General features: G+C 40.4%; 1 protein-coding gene across 1 annotated transcript in view; it reads right to left on the bottom strand.

Moving 5' to 3' along the window:
- Positions 1–15,612: 15,612 nt before the first annotated feature.
- Positions 15,613–18,918, bottom strand: part of TCAIM (T cell activation inhibitor, mitochondrial) — a 47,932-nt gene continuing 44,626 nt past the window's right edge. Inside the window, exon 11 of the mRNA XM_038769094.1 lies at positions 15,613–18,456. Within this exon, the coding sequence (XP_038625022.1) occupies positions 18,231–18,456 (226 nt within the window). The 3' untranslated portion in view covers positions 15,613–18,230. The remainder of the gene's footprint in view (positions 18,457–18,918) is intronic.

The following is an 18,918-nucleotide window of genomic DNA, read 5'->3' as shown; positions in this document are numbered from 1 at the left end:
CACAGCTTCCGGGGTTCATTCTTCCTGCTGGTTACCACGCATTAAATAATTTTGTATTCATGAAGGAATCCCCGATTAGAAATGATCTCCAACATTTGAATTTAACAGGCACTTATCAGAGATGGAGTTCAGTAAAGTTTACTGGCCATCTAGCCGGCTTCATGGTCAGGTATATGAAGACTTCCAGTTGGAATGTCCTCTCAAACAGATGCCAGAGTCAGAAAAAGAGTCAGGAGGACTTCATTCTTGCAGCTTCTTCCTAAAATGGCAGTCAATTTCTTACTGGCTGATGTATTACACCAGCACCCTGCAATCAGCGTTTATTGTCTTCACCTTATGCAGACATCCTGGGCTATCTCCTGGAAGCCAGATCTTGATGAGAGGTCTTCTTGGTGTTCATTCAGTCATATTTATTGAGTGCTGTGTGCAGAGAACTGTATTAAGTACTTGGGAGAGTATAATAAACAGAAACATTCCCTATTTTCTTGTAGCATCTACAGGAAATGGTTGGGTCATGTTGATGGCTCCCCACAGTCACTGGATCCTGCTTCTCATACCTCCAGGCATTTTTCCCCTTCATGGCTCCAGGCTCTCTCTATTTTTCCAGGGGATGGTAATGGCTGTGTTGGGCATATTGCGTTGAGGTGAAACTTATTGACATGCACTATGACCCAAAGGAAACACACACACACATGTTTGTGAGACATATATGTGGGTGGGTGTGCACATGCATGTACGAGCACCCATCTCCCTTGGGGTACCCTACAATCAATAAACTCACGCTTTGGGCTTCCATCTCACTGTCAGCAGTAGTTTAGGCAACTTTCCATTGGGATTGAAATAAATTGTCATTAATCAGTCATACATCATTCTCAAAGAGGAAGTGACTTTGGCAAAAAAAATGGTAAGTTGTCAATATGCTTTTGGGATATCATACACCTCCTAATCAGAAAACAAACATCTAGGGTGGTAAGGGCAGACAGAATGCTACACTTACTAGGGGATTAAATTGGACTCACTCTATTTTTCTTTTAAGAATGTATAATCGCCTTGGCAACCTGGTCAGAAAGTGCCTTCTTGAACTATTTTTAATGGAAATACTGCAGGGAAAATCACATTTTTGTAGAGCTTCCAGCTGAGAAAGAACAGAGCTAAATGGAGGCAGACATTTTTAGACAGCCTAAAAGGCCATTCAACGGTAATAACCCCCAATAAAGGGAAGTTCTTGACAATCTCAATCAGCAAAAATCATTTTTAGAGACTGTCTACAGTGAAGAAGAATTAGTATGAATCCAAGATACTGATTAAAACAAAAGGTTGTTGTTCCCCAGGTTGAGTACCAGAGTGTTAGCTGATTGAAGCAACTGTAGAAAGAATATATAGAGCAATGAATTTATTTACATTACAAATGATGTCAAACACTTTAAAAGTTAATAGGTATGCTGAAAAGGCACATATGAATTCTGGAACATCCTATGGACTAAGTAAATAAAAATTCCATCAGAAATGAGAGTTTGTAGTTACTATTTTTTCTTAATGTATGCAGCAAATATGTCTATTGCATAGAAATAATAATAATAATGGAATTTGTTAAGCGCTTACTATGTGCCAAGCACTGTTCTAAGCTCTAACAGACCAACAGCAACTGCGTACTGAATAACCTGCTTTGTGTATGGTCCCCTTCTATTCTCCATCTACAACTACTCCCTTGGAGAACTCATTCATTCCCATGACTTCAATTACCAGTTCTATGTGGATGATCCCCAAATCTACATCTCTGGCCCTGACCTTTCTCCATCTCTGCAGTCTCATATTTCCTCCCGCCTTCAGGACATCAATACTTGGATGTCCTGCTGACCCCTCAAACTTAACATGTCCAAAACTGAACTCATCTTCACACCCAAACCCTGTCTTTCCCAAGAATTTCGTCACTTGGACAGCATCGCCATCCTCTTTGTCTCACAATCTTGCATTCTTGGCACACAGCTGCAATCTTGGCATTATGCTTGACTCATCTCTCTCAATTAACGCAAATAGTCAATGTCACCAAAACCTGTCGGTTTTACCTTCGCAATATCATTAAAATCCACCCTTTCCTCTACATCCGAACTGCTATTACAGTGATCCAAACATTTTTCCTATCCCCCCTTGACTACAGCCTCTGTCTCCTAACTGACTTCCCTGCCTTCTGTCTCTCCCCACTCCAGTCTACATTTCACTCTGCTGTTTGGATCACTTTTCTGAAAAATATTCAGGCAATAGCTTCCCACTCCTCAAGATCCTCCAATGGTTGCCTCTCCACCTCTGCAAAAAACTGAAACTCCTTTCCATTGACTTTAAATCACCTCGCCCCTTTCTATGTTATCTCAATTATTTCCTACTACCTCCCAGCATGCTCACTTCACTCCTCTAACACCATCTTACTCACTTTACCTCAATCTTGCCTATTTCACCACGGACCTCTCGCCCGCGTACTACCTCTGGCCTGAAACTCTCCCTCTTCATATATAATAGATCCTCACTCTCTCCACTTTTGAAACCTTCCTAAAAATCACATCTCCTCTGAGAGACCTTCCTCTACTAAGCCCTCATTTCCCCTGCTCCCTCTCCTTTCTGCATTGCCCTTGGATTCGTACCCTTTATTCACTCCACCCTCAGCCCCACCACATGGTTTAATGGATAAGAGAATGGGCCTGGAAGTCGGAAGGTCCTAATCCTGACTCCACCATTGTCTGCTGTGTGACTTTAGGCAAGTCACTTCACTTCTCTGTGCCTGAGTTACCTCATCTGGAAAATGAGGAATAAGACTGTGAGCCCAATGTGGGACTGTGTCCAACCCAATTTGTTTGTATCCACCCCAGCACTTAGTACAGTGCCTGGCACATAGTAAGTGCTCAACAAATACCATAATAATAATTATTATTATGTACATATCTGTAGCTTATTTTAATATCTGTCTCCCCCCTAGACTGTAAGCTCCTTGTGGGCAGGGAACGGGTCTCCCAACTCTGTTATATTGCTACATTGTACTCTCTGAAGCACTTAGTACAGTGCTCTGCACACAGTAAGCACTCAATACAATTGATTGACTGACTGTTCCAGGCACTGGGGAAGTTATAATGGATTATATGACATATTACCTGCCCACAAGGAGCTGAGAATCAAAAGATGGGGGAAATGATAAACCAAGAGAAAAGTTCAATTCACAGCAGTGTGGCCTAGGAGTCAGAAGGACCTGGGTTCTAATCCCGGCTTTTCCAATTACTTGCTGTGTGACCTTGGGCAAGCTTCTCTGTGCCTCAGTTTCCTTAACTATAAAATAGGGATACCTGTTCTTCCTCCTACTTAAAGTATGAGTCCCATGCAGGATGGGAACTTTGTCCAAACTAATTAACCTGCACCTACCCCACCACTTAGAACAGTGTTTGATACATAGTAAGTGCTTAACAAATACAATTGAAAAAATAAATAAATAAAAAGGCAAGCATTGAGAAAATGACTATGTCAGACCGGAGCCAAGCATCTGAGAGGTGAAGGGATAGAGCCAAAGGGTTATTACACCTGCTCAGGTATAACAGTTTTTGCTGGAATAAGAATAAACCATACCAAAGTAAATGGAGAGAAGTTCTTGTCATTAGGCCTCCCTGCATTCTTTGGGGAAGAGAGGCAGCTCGTAGTCTGCTTGTAGCCCTGCACAAAAATCTGGAGGCCTTTCTGGCACACAGAGTCTGACTGGATTTCTTTCCAACACTCTAAAGGGTGGTTTAGGGGCTCCAGACAAAGTGCAACCAGTTTCAATTAGTCAAACAACATTCATTGACTGAATGAATGATGCTGAATTGAACAGTAAAATGCTTCTGAAGCTCTGTACAACCTAATTTAACATTTATACTGTTTCTCGTGGTTTTATTATCATGCTACTGGTTTCCAGACATTTGGCTGTGAACAAAAGGGATGAATAATTCTTTGCTTCCTGGATGACATAGGCTAGGTGTGCAGTAGCAAAATGGAAAGAAAAGAGAGACAATTGTTTGAATAATTCAGGTCCCCCACAGATGTTTTCCCTGAATATTAGCTATTTCGCCTGGATAGCCTTGGCCTGAATTGTTCTGATAATCAACTTAGTTCTCCACTTGCACTGCTAGTGAAGACCTGGAAACAGATGATTCACAAACAATCTGGGAGAAACAAATCCTTCATTTTAGTGTCTGTAAGGAGCCACAAGGTTAGACTTTTCCTGCATTCATATCACTAAAAGATATAGTGGATGGCCCGTGTCTAGAACATTCTTCCGACTTGGTACATGTTTGCATTGCCCATGATGAGGTATCGGAAGACACTGCTGTACTCATGCACGTGCATGAGGATTATAAACTCGTTGTGGGCAGCGAATGTGCACTCTCCCAAGCACTTAGTACAGTGCTTTGTACAAAGTAAGGGCTCAATAAATATAATTTAATGAATGACTATAACATGAGTTTTCCTTATCGTGCGGTTCTTTCAATAATTAATCCTCGACTATAACTGATTAGGCCTATGCAAACGATATCTTGGCAGGGTCTAAACTGGTGCACCTGCGTTGCAGGCTGAGCTGTTTGTATCCACAGTAGTTTCACCACTTCTTTTTTTCCATTTATGTAGAAAAACTTCCCGCCTTTGTATATGCTTTACAGAGCAAGGATCTAGGCAAAAGTCTTTGGAGTGTTGGTTAGAGTGAATACTATTTAGTTTACAAAAAAGCCTCCTGATTGGTTGACAATAACCAGGTCTATATATGCTCAGGGAAATGGAGATTTCACAATTATGATTAATTTAATGCAAGTAGACAGCTCAAGGAAATATTCATGTTTAAAAAATTCACTTTAGGGACTAAATTATTTGGATTGGTTGCCTACATGGAGAAAATTATCCAGGTAATTGCTAATTTTCCACTTCACTCTGTACAGGGTAATTCCACTAATGGGTGGGGTTCACTCTCTATTTTACCTTTTATTCCTATACTTCTTCCATACTGACAAACAACAAGGTGCTTTGTTCACTTGGATGCCCAGCTGACACCTCAAATTTAAATGCCCAACACTGTCCTCCCCTGTCTTTCCCATCACTGTAGACAACATTACTATCCTCTCTACCTCATAAGCCTGAAACCTTGGCAGTGTCCTTGACTCATCTTTCTCATTCCACCTACATATTCAATCTGTCACCAAATTCTAACAGTTCTACCTTCACAAGATTGCTAAGATCTGCCCTTTTCTCTCCATCCAAACTGCTACCATGCTAAATCAAGCACCTGTCCTATCCCGCTTTGACTACTGCATCTGCCTCCTTGCTGACCTCCTAGCCTCCTGTGCTCTCTCCACTACAATCCATACTTCACTCTGCTGCATGAAACATTTATCAACAAAGACGTTCAGTTCATATAGCCCCACTCCTCAAGAATGTCTGCCCATCCTCCTCCATGTCAAACAGTAACTCCTTACCAGTGGTTTTAAGGCACTCAATCAGCTTGTCCCATCCTACCTCAACTCACTAATCTACAACAGCCCACCACGTACACTCCAGCACCAATAGACTCACTGTGCCCTGGTCTCACCGAACTTGCCGTCGACCCCTTCCCCACATCATCCCCCTAGCCTGGAACTCCCTCCCCCTCCTCATATGCCAGATCATCATTCTCTCCCCCTTCAAACCATTACCAAGATCACATCTCCTCCAAGAGGCCTTCCCTGATTAAGCCCTCTTTTCCCCAGCTCACTCTCCCTTCTGCGTCACGTATGCGCCTCAATCTGTGACCTCTGGACATTTGATATTCTCGCAACCCCCAACCCCACAGCACTTCTGAACATATCCTTAAATTATATATTATCAATTATTTATGTATTCATACTAATGTCTGTCTCCCCCTCTAGACTATAAGCTTGTCATGAGCAGGTCATGAGCAGGGAACATGTCTGCTAATTCTGTTGTAGTCTCCCAAGTGCTTAGTTTAGTGCTCTGCACATAGTAAACACTCAAAAAATATGATTGATTCATTTGGGACAATGTAGTATTTTAAGAAAATAGCTGTCAAATTTATTTTCAGGCATTTACGCTGTATCTGGAGGTGTCTGAAGGCAGACTCTGCTCCCCACCCACTTTACATCCAGACAGAGGCCCAAAAAGAGCAAATGGATTCCCCTCAGCAGAAATCTTCTTCTACTTTTTAGGGTACTTATTAAGGGCTAGGCACTATACTGAGTGCTAATCTCACTCAAAATTAAATGATGCCTTTTTCCCTTTCTTCTCTGAAGTCACATTATTGGAGATTTTGTTAAAAGCAATATAAAATATTACATAACTCAGAAAAACTCAAGAGGGGAAGGGCATCCATTACTGTTAAAGTAGTCTGTTGAAAGGATATCTATAATGGTTTTAAGTGGTACGAGGGAGTCATTCTACAAATCCCCTGTGTTCTTAATTAATAATTTAAGACAATACCAAGTTGCTTATCTGCCAGCTTAGGGGCTGGCTCCTTTAGGACCATTACATTATCATTCTCTTAATTGCAGGGACAATGACTAAATCTTTAGGAAATAAATGTGATCAGTAAGTTCATCATTAAAAAAAGACAATCATAGACTACACAGTCTGGACATGAGAGAAATTTATATTGACAAAATTTTCAAAATCAGCTGTGGCAATTTTTTCCAATTTTCTCAGTAAGTCAATTTTCAAGATCAACTGGGGGGAACCATGCATGTTTATGGTGTTCCACTTATAACAGATACATCTGCCCTTGCTTTAATAACTCAGGAACCATCAGAAACACCAGCCCATCCTAGATCAAACCATCATGAATTGAATTTCAAAATACAGCTTCTGAAATCAGCTCCGCAGAACATTTCTCGGCCAAGACAGAAACAACAGGGGAAAAAAAAGGGGTTTACTGGAATTATTGGCCATGTTTCTGGAGGTTCCCCAGGGATCTTGAAATCTGAAGTTAATGGAGCATCTCCGAGTGGAAGGAAATGGCAGTATAAGGAGGAAGAGGTGTAATATGAGGCAGGAAGAAAGGGAATAGGGTCAAAAGCTTTGGGGCTTTCAGTCCCTTGTAGACCCCAAACTGCTGAATCAGTGGATTCTCCTCAGTACAGCACAAAGTGTTCAATCAATGTTATTTCTACAACTGATACTTTTTATTCCAAATCAACATGTCTGCTGTGTGACCTTGGGCAAGTCACTTAACTTCTCTGAGCCTCAGTTACCTCATCTGTAAAATGGGGATTGACTGTGAGCCCCACGTGGGGCAACCTGATCTTGTGATATCCAGCGCTTAGAACAGTGCTTTGCACATAGTGAGCGCTTAATAAATGCCATTATTATTATTATTATTATTAAAGAACTAAGAGAAACAGCGTGGTCTAGTGGATACAGCATGGGCCTGGGGATCAGAAGGATCTGGGTTCTAATCCCAGCTCTGCCACTTGTCTGCTGTGTGACCTTGGGCAAGCCACTTACCTTCTCTGTGCCTCAGTTGCCTTATCTGTAAAATGGGGGTTAAGACTGTGAAATGAGGGACATGTCCAACATGATTAGCTTCTATCCCAGTGTTTAGTACAGTGCCCGGCACAGGGTAAATGCTAACAAATACCATCAAACAAAGCACAAAGACAAACGACTGGGTCCATGAACATGTATCCTGGCTCCCTTCACCCCACTGGGCCTCAGGCTGGTCTCAGACTTCTCAGAGCAACTCGGGGGGTAAGGGGACCAGCTGAAGGGTAGGAAAGCTCATTACGTTGTTTGTCGAACAGGCAAATGTACTGATGGCAGGCTCTATAGGCAGGTGCTTAGGAGTAACTAAGGGAGAGGAGTGAAAAATATGTCCCAAACCACACATCTAACATCCAACCATCAGACAACACTAACTGCCAACCTTTACAAAGAATGCACACCAGCCCAAATGGGATGCCAACAGATGAAAACAACACATAAAGGCTCGGGTCAAGGATTTGGAGAAAGAAAGTAATTGACTTTGATGAAGATTTTCTTGCCAGTGACTGAACAGCATAAGTTGATGACTGATGCCTGGGCAGCTGGTCTTGGATTATTTAATTCATGGATCCCAATACCGACTAATCTGCAACTGAGAATTTCTGTTAATATTAGGCTGAGTCTAAACGTTAGATTTCCTATGTACAGATTGAGTTCAAAAAATAAATCTTTCAAAGGAATCATTAAAAAAAAAAACTGTATGCCTGACCCTGGGCAGATATATACAGTCAATACAGTACTGCTGACACCGCATCACTTCTTAATAATACTGAGCTGTTTTAAATATTTCAGAAATGGGGATCTCCTGCATAGTTATGATGTTGAAGTAGGTCTTTGATTCTTCACTTTCTAGGAATTCCTCATCCAGTAATGCTCTTTTCCTCAAACATTTTTTAAATAATATATGGGATTGAAAACTAGCCATGCTATTAAACTGACAAAAATGCATGAGAAGCAGTATGACCTAATGGAAAAAGCTTGGGCCTGTAAATCAGAAAACCTGTGTTATAATCTCAATCCATGACTTGCCTGCTGTGTAACCATAGGAAAGTTGTTTAACTTCTGTGTGCCTCAGTTTCCTTATCTGTAAAATGGGGATTAAATACCTGTTCTTCCATATAGATTATCTTGCATCTACCCCAGTGCTTAGTACAGAGCATTACACATAGAAAAGAGCTTAACAAATGACATAATTATTACTATTATAATCATTTTAAAGCTAAAAGCAGAATGGTAGTGAAAATGTTTTATTTCATAATTCTTATAAAAAGTAGTAGTGGCCAAATGCTTTCCAAGATACTTGACCAAAAGCTTTGGAAACATTAAAGAATTTGAAAAGATGAAGGGGAGGCGATTGGGTGAAAACTGTATGTGCTTGAAGATAACATTGATAACAGTATTGCTATGAAATTGGCTATTATATTGGTAATGGAAAAAATCATCCATGATAAATGGTCCTCTCCACTTAGAAAGCACGGTTATGGCTACAATTGCTGCTGACAGAGCCTGTTGCTGTGTGTCCATTTTTGACAGTTGGGCTGACCCTTGACTTTTGCTCAGAATGAGCCTCTCACATTGTTCTGTGAGTTGCTGTTGATTCCAAGAATTCCACAGCAAAACTACGTTGCTTGAAGCTGAGCTTTGGTGAGTCATTGTAGCAAGTCTTTACCAGCAGCAACATCATCACTTGTACTGATTGAGTGCCCACAATAAGCAGAGGAATGCACTGGGCACATGGAAGCCTACAATAAAAGTAAGAGACCCTGGTCCTCCAGGAGTGTATAATTTAACGAGGGGAGACAGGTGGACTTAGATAATATACAAATAATGAAAATGCAGAGGAGAATGTAGATGTCTGGTAACAGCAAAAGTAAACAAACAATGAATAAATGAAATAAATGAACTGATAAATGAATACATGGTAACGGTAGCTTCCGGGATGGACGGAAGAGGGAAGTGGGAATTAGGAAATGGCTCCTGGAGGTAGTGTTTTTAGGAAGGCCTACAATGTGGGGACGAAAGGAACTTGAGGGATTTGAGGGGCAATGGAGCTCTTCCATACAGAGGGAAGAATGGACCCAATGGATCAGAGAAGTGAGAGTTGAAAGCAAAGGAAACTTAGATGGACCATGAGGCCTAATGGAAAGAGCATGGGACGGGGAATCAAGTCACTTAACCACTCTGTGCCTCATTTTCCTCCTCTACAGAATGGGGATAAACTACCTGCTTTGCTACAATACACTGGAAGCCCTGTGTAGGGCAGAGACTGTGTTGAATCATATTATCTTCTAACTACTATGTTGTTTACTATAATTTTGGCACATAGCATAGTTCTTAGTATATTTCACAACTAAGGTTAGCTTGGAGAAACAGCGAGTATGAGCAGAAGTGTAGCAGGAGAGAGCTGGTGGAAAATCTTAAATGCACTTGTCAAGAGACCCACGTCCTACCTCTGGCCTGGAACGCCCTTCCTCCTCAAATCCACCCATCACACTTCTCCCCTTCAAAGCCCTATTGAAGGCTCACCTTCTCCAAAAGGTCTTCCCAGGCTAAGCCCCCCTTTTCCCCCTCCCTCCCATTGCCCCCACTCCGTCCCTCTGCTCTACCCCCCTCCCCGCCCCACAGCACGTATGTATATATGTACATATCTATAATTCTATTTATATTAATGCCTGTTAACTTGTTTTGATGTATATATGTATCTATAATTCTATTTATTTATATTAATGCTATTGATGCCTGTGTACTTGTTCTGATGCCTGTCTCCCCCCTTCTAGACTGTAAGCCCGTTGTGGGCAGGGATTGTCTCTATTGCTGAATTGTACTTACCAAGCGCTTAATACAGTGCTAACATAGTAAGTGCTCAATAAATATGATTGAATGAATGAATGAACGAATGAAAGATTTTCTATTTGATGCAGAGAGGAGAGGAGCCACTTTTGTTTTGGGCACAGAGGCAGGATGTTGGGGGAGAAGGAGAGAAGGCGAGAGAAGACAAAGAGGGAAAGAAAGCATGGAAATGGGGGGAGGACGAAAAGAGGATATTTACTGATTTACCTTTTCTGCACGTCTTCTCTTCCTCTGCCACTGAGGTTGCAGTTTTATCACCAGCCAAATGGCAATGGTGTGGGTACAACCAAGGTGGAGCAAGCTAATGTTTGAGCAGCAGTGGAAGTGAATCTGGGCTGGGAAGTGGCACAGTGACTATGCAGCCCCTTCACAGAGCTACACTGATTTCCGAGCTTCAACACTTGTCTTGGGCCTGGAATTAACTCCCAAGCTTTTTGCCGGGATGGAGGCAGAGGCAGGTGAATGTCTCTTCCAAACTGGGCTCCAGGGCTAATGGCAATAGGGGCCTCTGGCCTGGTTTTGGAGCCTGCTGAACCTCTTGGTTCCATCTCTGGTCTCATTTCAGCTCCAAAAGGTGGAGGTGACCTAACCAGAGTTATATACCCTTCCCAAAAAGCTAATAACTTTGCTCTCCTCAGTGTCAATCCCTATGGGAGATATCCCTGTCCTCCTTTTTGTCCCATGGAGCTGGCATCCCTGATGGAAAGAAATGGGAAGCTCCTGTGGGATTCTGAGGAGAGGAGTGATGTATTCTGAATGGCATTTTACGAAGATGAACTCGAAAGCAAGATGTAGGATACATTGGAAAGGGAAAAGTCTTGAGGCTGGGGTTGAGAGGTGACAATGCCTTACAACAGGGTGGTGGCCTTCTGCTTGTGATCGCCAAATTTCACTTCATTATTCAGATAGGGATGATATAGTTAAACAAGAGAGAAACTATAAATGTAAACTCTCCATACTTCAATAAGAAGTTTGTCTCTATTCCTGCCGACATTCTCATTGATAAACTATGTGCTAAACCAGCCTCACAGCACCCTACGAATATCCTTGTACTCAATTTCTCCTATCTCTAATTTACTTCAATGTCTGTCTCCCACCATAGATTTTAAGCTCCTTGTGGGAAGGGATTGTGTCTACCAACTCTAATATATCATATTTTTCCCAAGTGCTTAGTACAGTACTCTGTACACATAAATACCACTGATTGACTGATTGTTCATCAAGACTACATTGTTTTTAAATAGGTACACCGTTGACTTAATAGTCACACTTGAAAGAACACCAATAGTTTGATATTAATCTCGATGAATATAGTGATTTCCCACAGGTATTGATCCTGGGTTTGATTCAATTTGTTACTTATATTGATGATCTGGAAAAATAATTGAAAACATGCTTGTGGAATTTGCAGATGCTATACTGAATTGGGTGGGAGCACTAGTTGTTTGGAAAATGGAAATATAATTTAAAATGTCCTACACAACTACAGCCCTTCAGAGACAGCTTGAAATTAAATAGGGAGAAGTATCAGGGGAAAAAGAAATACAGATTTGGGGAAGATTATCTAGGTGTAAGTACAGCAGAAAAAAAAAATCTGTACACTCTATTTGACCTGAAGGTGAATATGAGTAAAAAAGGTACTGTCAGAGTCAACATATTAGACTATATTAAGAGTAATAAAACCTGCTAGAAAATAATGTCTTCATTTACTAGACACTTTGTTATGTCTAACTTAGGTCATCTTGCTTTACACAGTGAAAAACACCAAAGATAATCAGAGATATACATAATTCCTACGAGCTAAGGTTCCCAGAATTGGTGCTGTTTAGCCCAGCCAGTCAGTCAAACACATTTGTGTGCAGAGCCCTGTACTAAGTGTTTGGGAGAGTACAATGCAAGGACAAACACATTCTCCACCCACAATGAGCTTACAGTTTAGAGGGAAAGAGAGGGCCAAGGAGCACCTGGGTCGGATGTTGCCTGGATGAGATGCCCTACTGAGAGCTCACTTCCTCCAGGAGGCCTTCCCAGACTGAGCCCCCTTTTTCCTCTCCTCCTATCGCCCCCCCGCCCTACCGCCTTCCCCTCCCCACAGCACTTGTATATATTTGTACACATTTATTACTCTATTTATTTTACCTGTACATATTTACTACTCTATTTTATTAATGATGTGCATATATCTATAATTCTATTTATTCTGAGGGTTTTGACACCTGTCTACATGTTTTATCTTGTTGTCTGTCTCCCCCTTCTAGACTGTGAGCCTGTTGTTGGGTAGAGACCGTCTCTATATGTTGCCGACTTGCACTTCCCAAGCGCTTAATACAGTGCTCTGCACACAGTAAGCACTCAATAAATATGATTGAATGAATGAATGAATGAATGAAGTACACAGCTCCAATGAGCCTAAGAGGAAATGTGTTTAAAGTGGGAGATAGTTTGGTAGGATATAAAACAATTTTCATTTAGACTTCAGGTTTTTATGAAGTCTCAGATCATGCCATCAAGCCACAGAAACCTAATACTATCCATGTGACATTTAAAGAGAGTTGTCTATTGTGATTATTGGCAGAGGAAATTGAGAAAAGTTCATGATTCTTCCAGACATTTCCCAAGCACCCAGAAATTAGATATAGACATTTAGGATAATGTACAGGGAGAAAAAAGGGGAAAGCTAGACCAGATCTAAATGCCCACCTACCTGTAGCTCTATAAAATTCAATATAATAATAATGATGATGATGATGATGGTATTTATTAAGCGCTTATTATGTGCAAATTATAATAATACCATTTTTAAGTATATGTTATAATAATATAATGTTGGTCTTTGTTAAGCACTTACTATGTGCCAAGCACTGTTCTAAGTACTGGGGGGGCGGGGAATACAAGGTAATCAAGGTTGTCCCACATGGGGCTCACAGTCTTCATCCCCATTTTACAGATGAGGTAACTGAGGCACAGAGAAGTTAAGTGACTTGCCCAAAGTCACACAGCTGACAAGTGGAGGAGCCGGGATTAGAACCCATGACCTCTGACTCCCAAGTCCAGGCTCTTTCCACTGAGCCATGCTGCTTCTCACTACGGGCTAAGTGCTGGCGTAGATACAAGGTAATAAGATTGGCCAAATTCCCTAACCCAAATGGGGATCATATTCAATGAGGAATGGAGAATATGTATTTTTATCCCTAATCAATCAACTGTATTTATTGAATGCTTATTGCATGCAGAGTACTGTTCTAAGTGCTTGGAAGAGTACAATACAATAGAGTTGGTTCTGAGTGCTTAGAAGAGTACAATACAATAGAGTTGGTAGACATGATCCCTGCCCACAAGAAGCTTATAGACTAGAGGGAGGGACAGACATTAAAATAAATTACAGATAGGGGAAATGGAAGAATATAGGGATATAGTACATTAGTGCTGTGGGGCTGAGTGTTGGGGATGAATATCACTTGGTAATCGAATGCTTATGGTGTACAGATCTGAGTGCATAGGTGATGCAGAGGGGTTGGAGGGTAGGGGAAATGAGGGCTTAATCAGGAAAGGCAACTTGAGAGGGATACGATCTTTGGAGTGTTTTAATATTGAGGAGAGTGGCAGTATGTCAAAAATGAGGAGAAAGGGAATTCCGAGACAGAGATCATGGGCACAGGGCTGGTAGCAAGATAGATGAGACTGAACTAGAGTGAGTAAATTGACATTAGAGGAATGAAGTGCCTGGGATGGTTTGTAGTAAGAGACAGCGAAATAAGGTAGGAAGGAGAGAGCTGCTCCACGTAACATATAAGGGAACTAAAGCACAGAGAAGTTAAGTGTCTTGCCTAAAGTTATTCCATAGATGGGTGATAAAACCAGGACAAGAACCCAGGTCTTCTAACATCTAGTCCTATGCTATTCCCAGTAGGCTACTCAACATACACAGAAACAGGAACTGTGACAGATCTAATTAACCTATATTGGAGAAGCAGCGTGGCTTAGTGGAAAGAGCATGGGCTTGGAAGTCAGAGGTCAGGGGTTCTAATCCCACCTCTGCCACTTGTCAGCTGTGTGATTTTGGGCAAGTCACTTAACTTCTTTGTGCCTCAGTTACCTTGTCTGTAAAATGGGGATGAAGACTGTGAGCCACACGTGGGACCACCTGATTACCTTGTATCTACCCCAGTGCTTAGAACAGTGCTTGGCACATAGTAAGCGCTTAACAAATACCATCATTGTTATTATTATCTCTCCCAGCATTTAGAACAGTGCATGACGCATAGTAAGTACTTAATTTCATAATATTAAGAATAAAAACCACCATACTAAAAACATACAAGCAAACTACCATAAGAAACAGCAAACAGAAGTTCAAAATGTGTCTACTCACAAGTCCCAAGCACGTAGGGCAGGATATTCTGCAAGGCTTTCAGTCTGCTCTCCAGCTGGCAGGCAGAAGAGAGGTTTTCTTTTCGGAATTTAAAAGGTTCCACCTGGCTCACTGATTAGCTCACTCCCAAATGACACTGGGAAATGTAGTTCTACTTCCCCTTCAGTCTCTTAACTCAGTTTTACCTCAAGGTCATCATAACATTCCTACTAACAAGGTCTGCCAGCACTAGCAGGGTGATAAAATTTTGGAATCAACAACCAAGGGGTACTGGGAAATATTCATACTGGAAATCTTCAAGGAAAGGAAAAAAAATCTGTCGTGAATGGCTTGGTTTAGTAGGTCCCTGGTAGCCCTTGAATTCTAAACTTTGCAGATAGTCCATTCCCATTGTGGGAGGAATTTGGTAAATACATACAAAGAGAAAAATTACAATCAAAGAGTCCCAAGTAATATGTACTTAACCCTTGTCGCTTGAATAAGATGGGGGTATTTAACTAAAACAATAACAAAAAAAGAAAAAAATTGCTTTTCCAAGTATATTTATCAAACCTTCTGAAACTCTCCCCATTTGTAAGTGTTCCTCAGATTGTTACTTCTGCTGCGTCTTTAAGTTGAAAAAGCCAACTGTTGCAAATTCATTTATTGATGGAGGCCTTCTTACAGTCAGTTCCAGGTAGGAAAAAAATGAAGGTGTCAAAAAGAATAAAATTTTCCCTGAAAATCCAAAAGGGTATAAGACAAACTCAAGGTCATTAATTTTTCCCTCATTAAAAAAGACCCAAAAATGAAACAATATTTTTCTTACACAGGAAATAATTCTGCAGCCTTTATTTGTAGATGCAAACCATCCATCTACTAATTTGTGATTTTTGTTGTTGTTTGTGTAACATCTAGAGAACTTTCAAGATTCACAACTGACACTTCAACATCTTGGAAGTACACAGACAAGATATTAAACATTTAAAACCAAAGATGCCACTGGAGCAACTAACAGCCAGAGGCAAAACAGTAAGACAGGCAAGAACTTCAATTTGTAAGTGACTGATCTGATAAAAGGATAATGGCAGGATGCAAGGGGATAGTTAGCGGGCCATTTTAGACTCACTTTCAAACATTGGCATATATTCAAGGCAAACTATTTATAAGATGCTTCATTTAACTGAGCCAGCAGCAGAGAAGATGGGAGGGAAGAGAGGAAGCCTTTATTATTTACAGAATTAGTACAATGCCAGGCACTGCACTAAGTGCTGGAGTAGATACAAGATAATTGGGTTGGACACATTTTTAACTGATCGTGTTAGGCCTGAAGTTAGCATTCAGAGCAAAACAATTAGAACAGAGCAGAGCAAAAGGCTTAAAACTGATGGTAAGGCTGAAAAGGGAGAGTCTTCAGGGAGCAGGATGGCCGAGAAGGGAAAGAAGGGCCTTAAACTCGTGGGAAAAAGTAGAAAACCTAAATGTTTGCAAACAACAGGCAGAGAGAAGGAGGGACTTCTTCACGGGTTTCAGCTAGTTTACAGAGTATTTGTCTAAAAATATGCTCTAACTTCTTTCGTGGTTATTAACTTCTGTTAGTACAGAATATCGAGGAAGACATTCATAAGTTTTAGCCACTTATTTTTTATTGTATAATAGTGTGGTTAAACCTCAGTTCAAAACAAATTCATGGATATTTTCTCCGGTTGGATTTTGCTAGTATTACCATTCAGGCCAAAATTTGTTATTTAATAGTTATGGTCAAGATGGCAATTTACTTAGATTACTTATAAAAAAACGCTTTTAATATTGAGTTTGGTTAGTAGCTTCCCACAACAGGTATCTTTTACAGAAATAAGTTTTCCTAGTGTAATTACTAATCCAAAATTACATTTTGCACCACACTCTAAGAAACTTCACTAATCAATATATCTTTAAACCAAGAGTTTAAAATCCTTTTTTCCTTTTGCTTAAACTATTCTAATGGGAAGATTTTGATCCAAGTTTCAAATAAATTCCATTTGCAATCAGTTCCAAGAGACTGTATTAACTTCCACATTCTAATAGAATTACACACATGAATTTCCTTTTCAATCTCTTCAGCAGCAAGGCCCTGAAAACTGTGAGCCCAAAACTCCGATTTGCCTGCCACTTAAATAGTGGTAGCCAACAAAAACAGCTTAGCCCTAGGTTATAAGTCTGACCCACCTGCCTTGTGATTCTGAATGTTTTCTTTAGGAAATCACTCGATCCAGGGTGGGCAGACTCACTGCCTTGTGAGTCTGAGTACCTCCCCCAAGCCCAACTCCTGTGCCCACAACTCTTGGGTGGTGTCTTTTAATTTTTTCTTTTAGTCACTGCCTGAGTGGGCAGAAACTCTGGTAGTGCCACAGTTGTAAGAGAGGAGGGAGGTGCTCATAGGAGCAATTTACCCACCCTTCCCAATTTTCATACTCTCCTTGCTTTATGTGTGAGTCCTGTCACTACCCCAGCTCCCAGTTTAGAGGGTGAGGCAAGAAAGGGGCAGACAGCGGTTAAGATATGTGTGCCACTGTCTACACTGTAATCCTTCACCTCAAAAGTAAACTAGGCCTCCCAGCAGCAAGGATGGGGATACTATTAACACCCCTAAGGGGGAGGAAAGTGTGGCAATTCACCTTGACTAGATCTATACAGTTAGGTGCGATTTTGGGAATCAGAGGGATGAAATTTAGGACTTTAGAAGAATCCGGACAAGGACAGAGCCAGCTTCACATAGAGTGGGGCTGCTCAAGTAGGTCTATTTTCTCAAGAAAACAGTTTTGAATCACTTGATGTGATTAAATTCTAAGTGTTTACACTTCAGTCAATGTTACTTAAAAAAAGGCAGGAAATCCTCAATTTTTTAAGGTCACAATTAAAACTCAATTCGTAGGTGTAAAGTATGATACTCCATTATAGATACTGGCACCATGGTAAAGTCTAATAATACTAATATATTACTTTGGCTTTGTTCTAATTCTAACTTAGGTTTCCAATTCAAAATTAGTGATTCAGTCACCCGCTCTAACATGCACTTCACTGACAATCTTTAGAGACAATATATATATAATATATGTTTAGAAATATAGGAGGTCCACACAGGTGTATACATACACATTTATACTTCCAAACCCTAAAATGATTAATTCAGGTGTATAAAAATAAAACATTTTTCTTTTGAAGAGTTTTTCAGTGTTTTGCCACCCACCCAAAAATATACTTCCGTGCTCGACCTGAAGATTATTTTGGAAACTCTGTAAGATTTGAATGGATCTTGGAAAAACATTTTTCAATAAACTTTCCACTACAAATTCTACTTTCCAAGTAGCAACTGCAAATACAATTCTGGTAAGGGGTATATTAATACTGTAATATGATATCCAAGATGAAGATTTAAATAAACTTACTGTAAAATTAATTTCCATTCATTAGCTTACACAAAAATACAGAAGCTCTTATGTTATTAGATGGCTACTCAACTCTTCCAATTCCAGGGAATGCAAAGGTCTCCATCCTGCATAACGGAGTAAAAATGTGAAATGCAGAGGTGCATGCCTTGCAAATACGGAATTGATTGTTCCAGCAACCTCTTACAACAGTCTACCATTTGTGCACTGGAAACACTGGGCTCCTTATAAAGCTTCTTCAGAGAAAATTTATCCATGGAAATGCTGATCAAGTCATTTTCCGTCGACATTAGCCTGATATAATAAAAGAAAATGGCCACAGGTTATAGCTAAATTAGTAACATAAACTATTAGTTGTAGCCTAAGGAGCATATGTGATTTATAATCCTTTAATCAGCAGCATTGAATAGAAGATGCACTGCTCAAATTAAAAACAATATCAATCAATAGATCAGTTATCTCTTCTTCTGTAGTATAGAGACCTCATACGGAAAATACCTAAATCATTTCAATAAATAAAGCATACAAACCGCTTGGGTCTTACTAAAGTGCATATAAAAAAACAATTCTAAATACACAAAACAAGAAAAAAAAATCCAAAGCAGTGTCTTTTCTTCTGAAGACAATTTAAGGCACTTCACAAAGTTAGAACCTATATCTGGAAATTAAATGAATAATAGAGAAGGCGTGGGGAGAGAGAAGAGGAAGAGAGGTGGAAAAGGAGAAAGCTCCATCCACAATGTAGCCAAAAATTTT

The sequence above is a fragment of the Tachyglossus aculeatus genome, chromosome 2 (assembly GCF_015852505.1).
Source record: "Tachyglossus aculeatus isolate mTacAcu1 chromosome 2, mTacAcu1.pri, whole genome shotgun sequence".
In the NCBI taxonomy this organism is placed as follows: domain Eukaryota; kingdom Metazoa; phylum Chordata; class Mammalia; order Monotremata; family Tachyglossidae; genus Tachyglossus; species Tachyglossus aculeatus.
The sequence above is the reverse complement of the archived record's forward strand: the minus strand, read 5'-3'. Positions and strand labels throughout refer to the sequence as shown.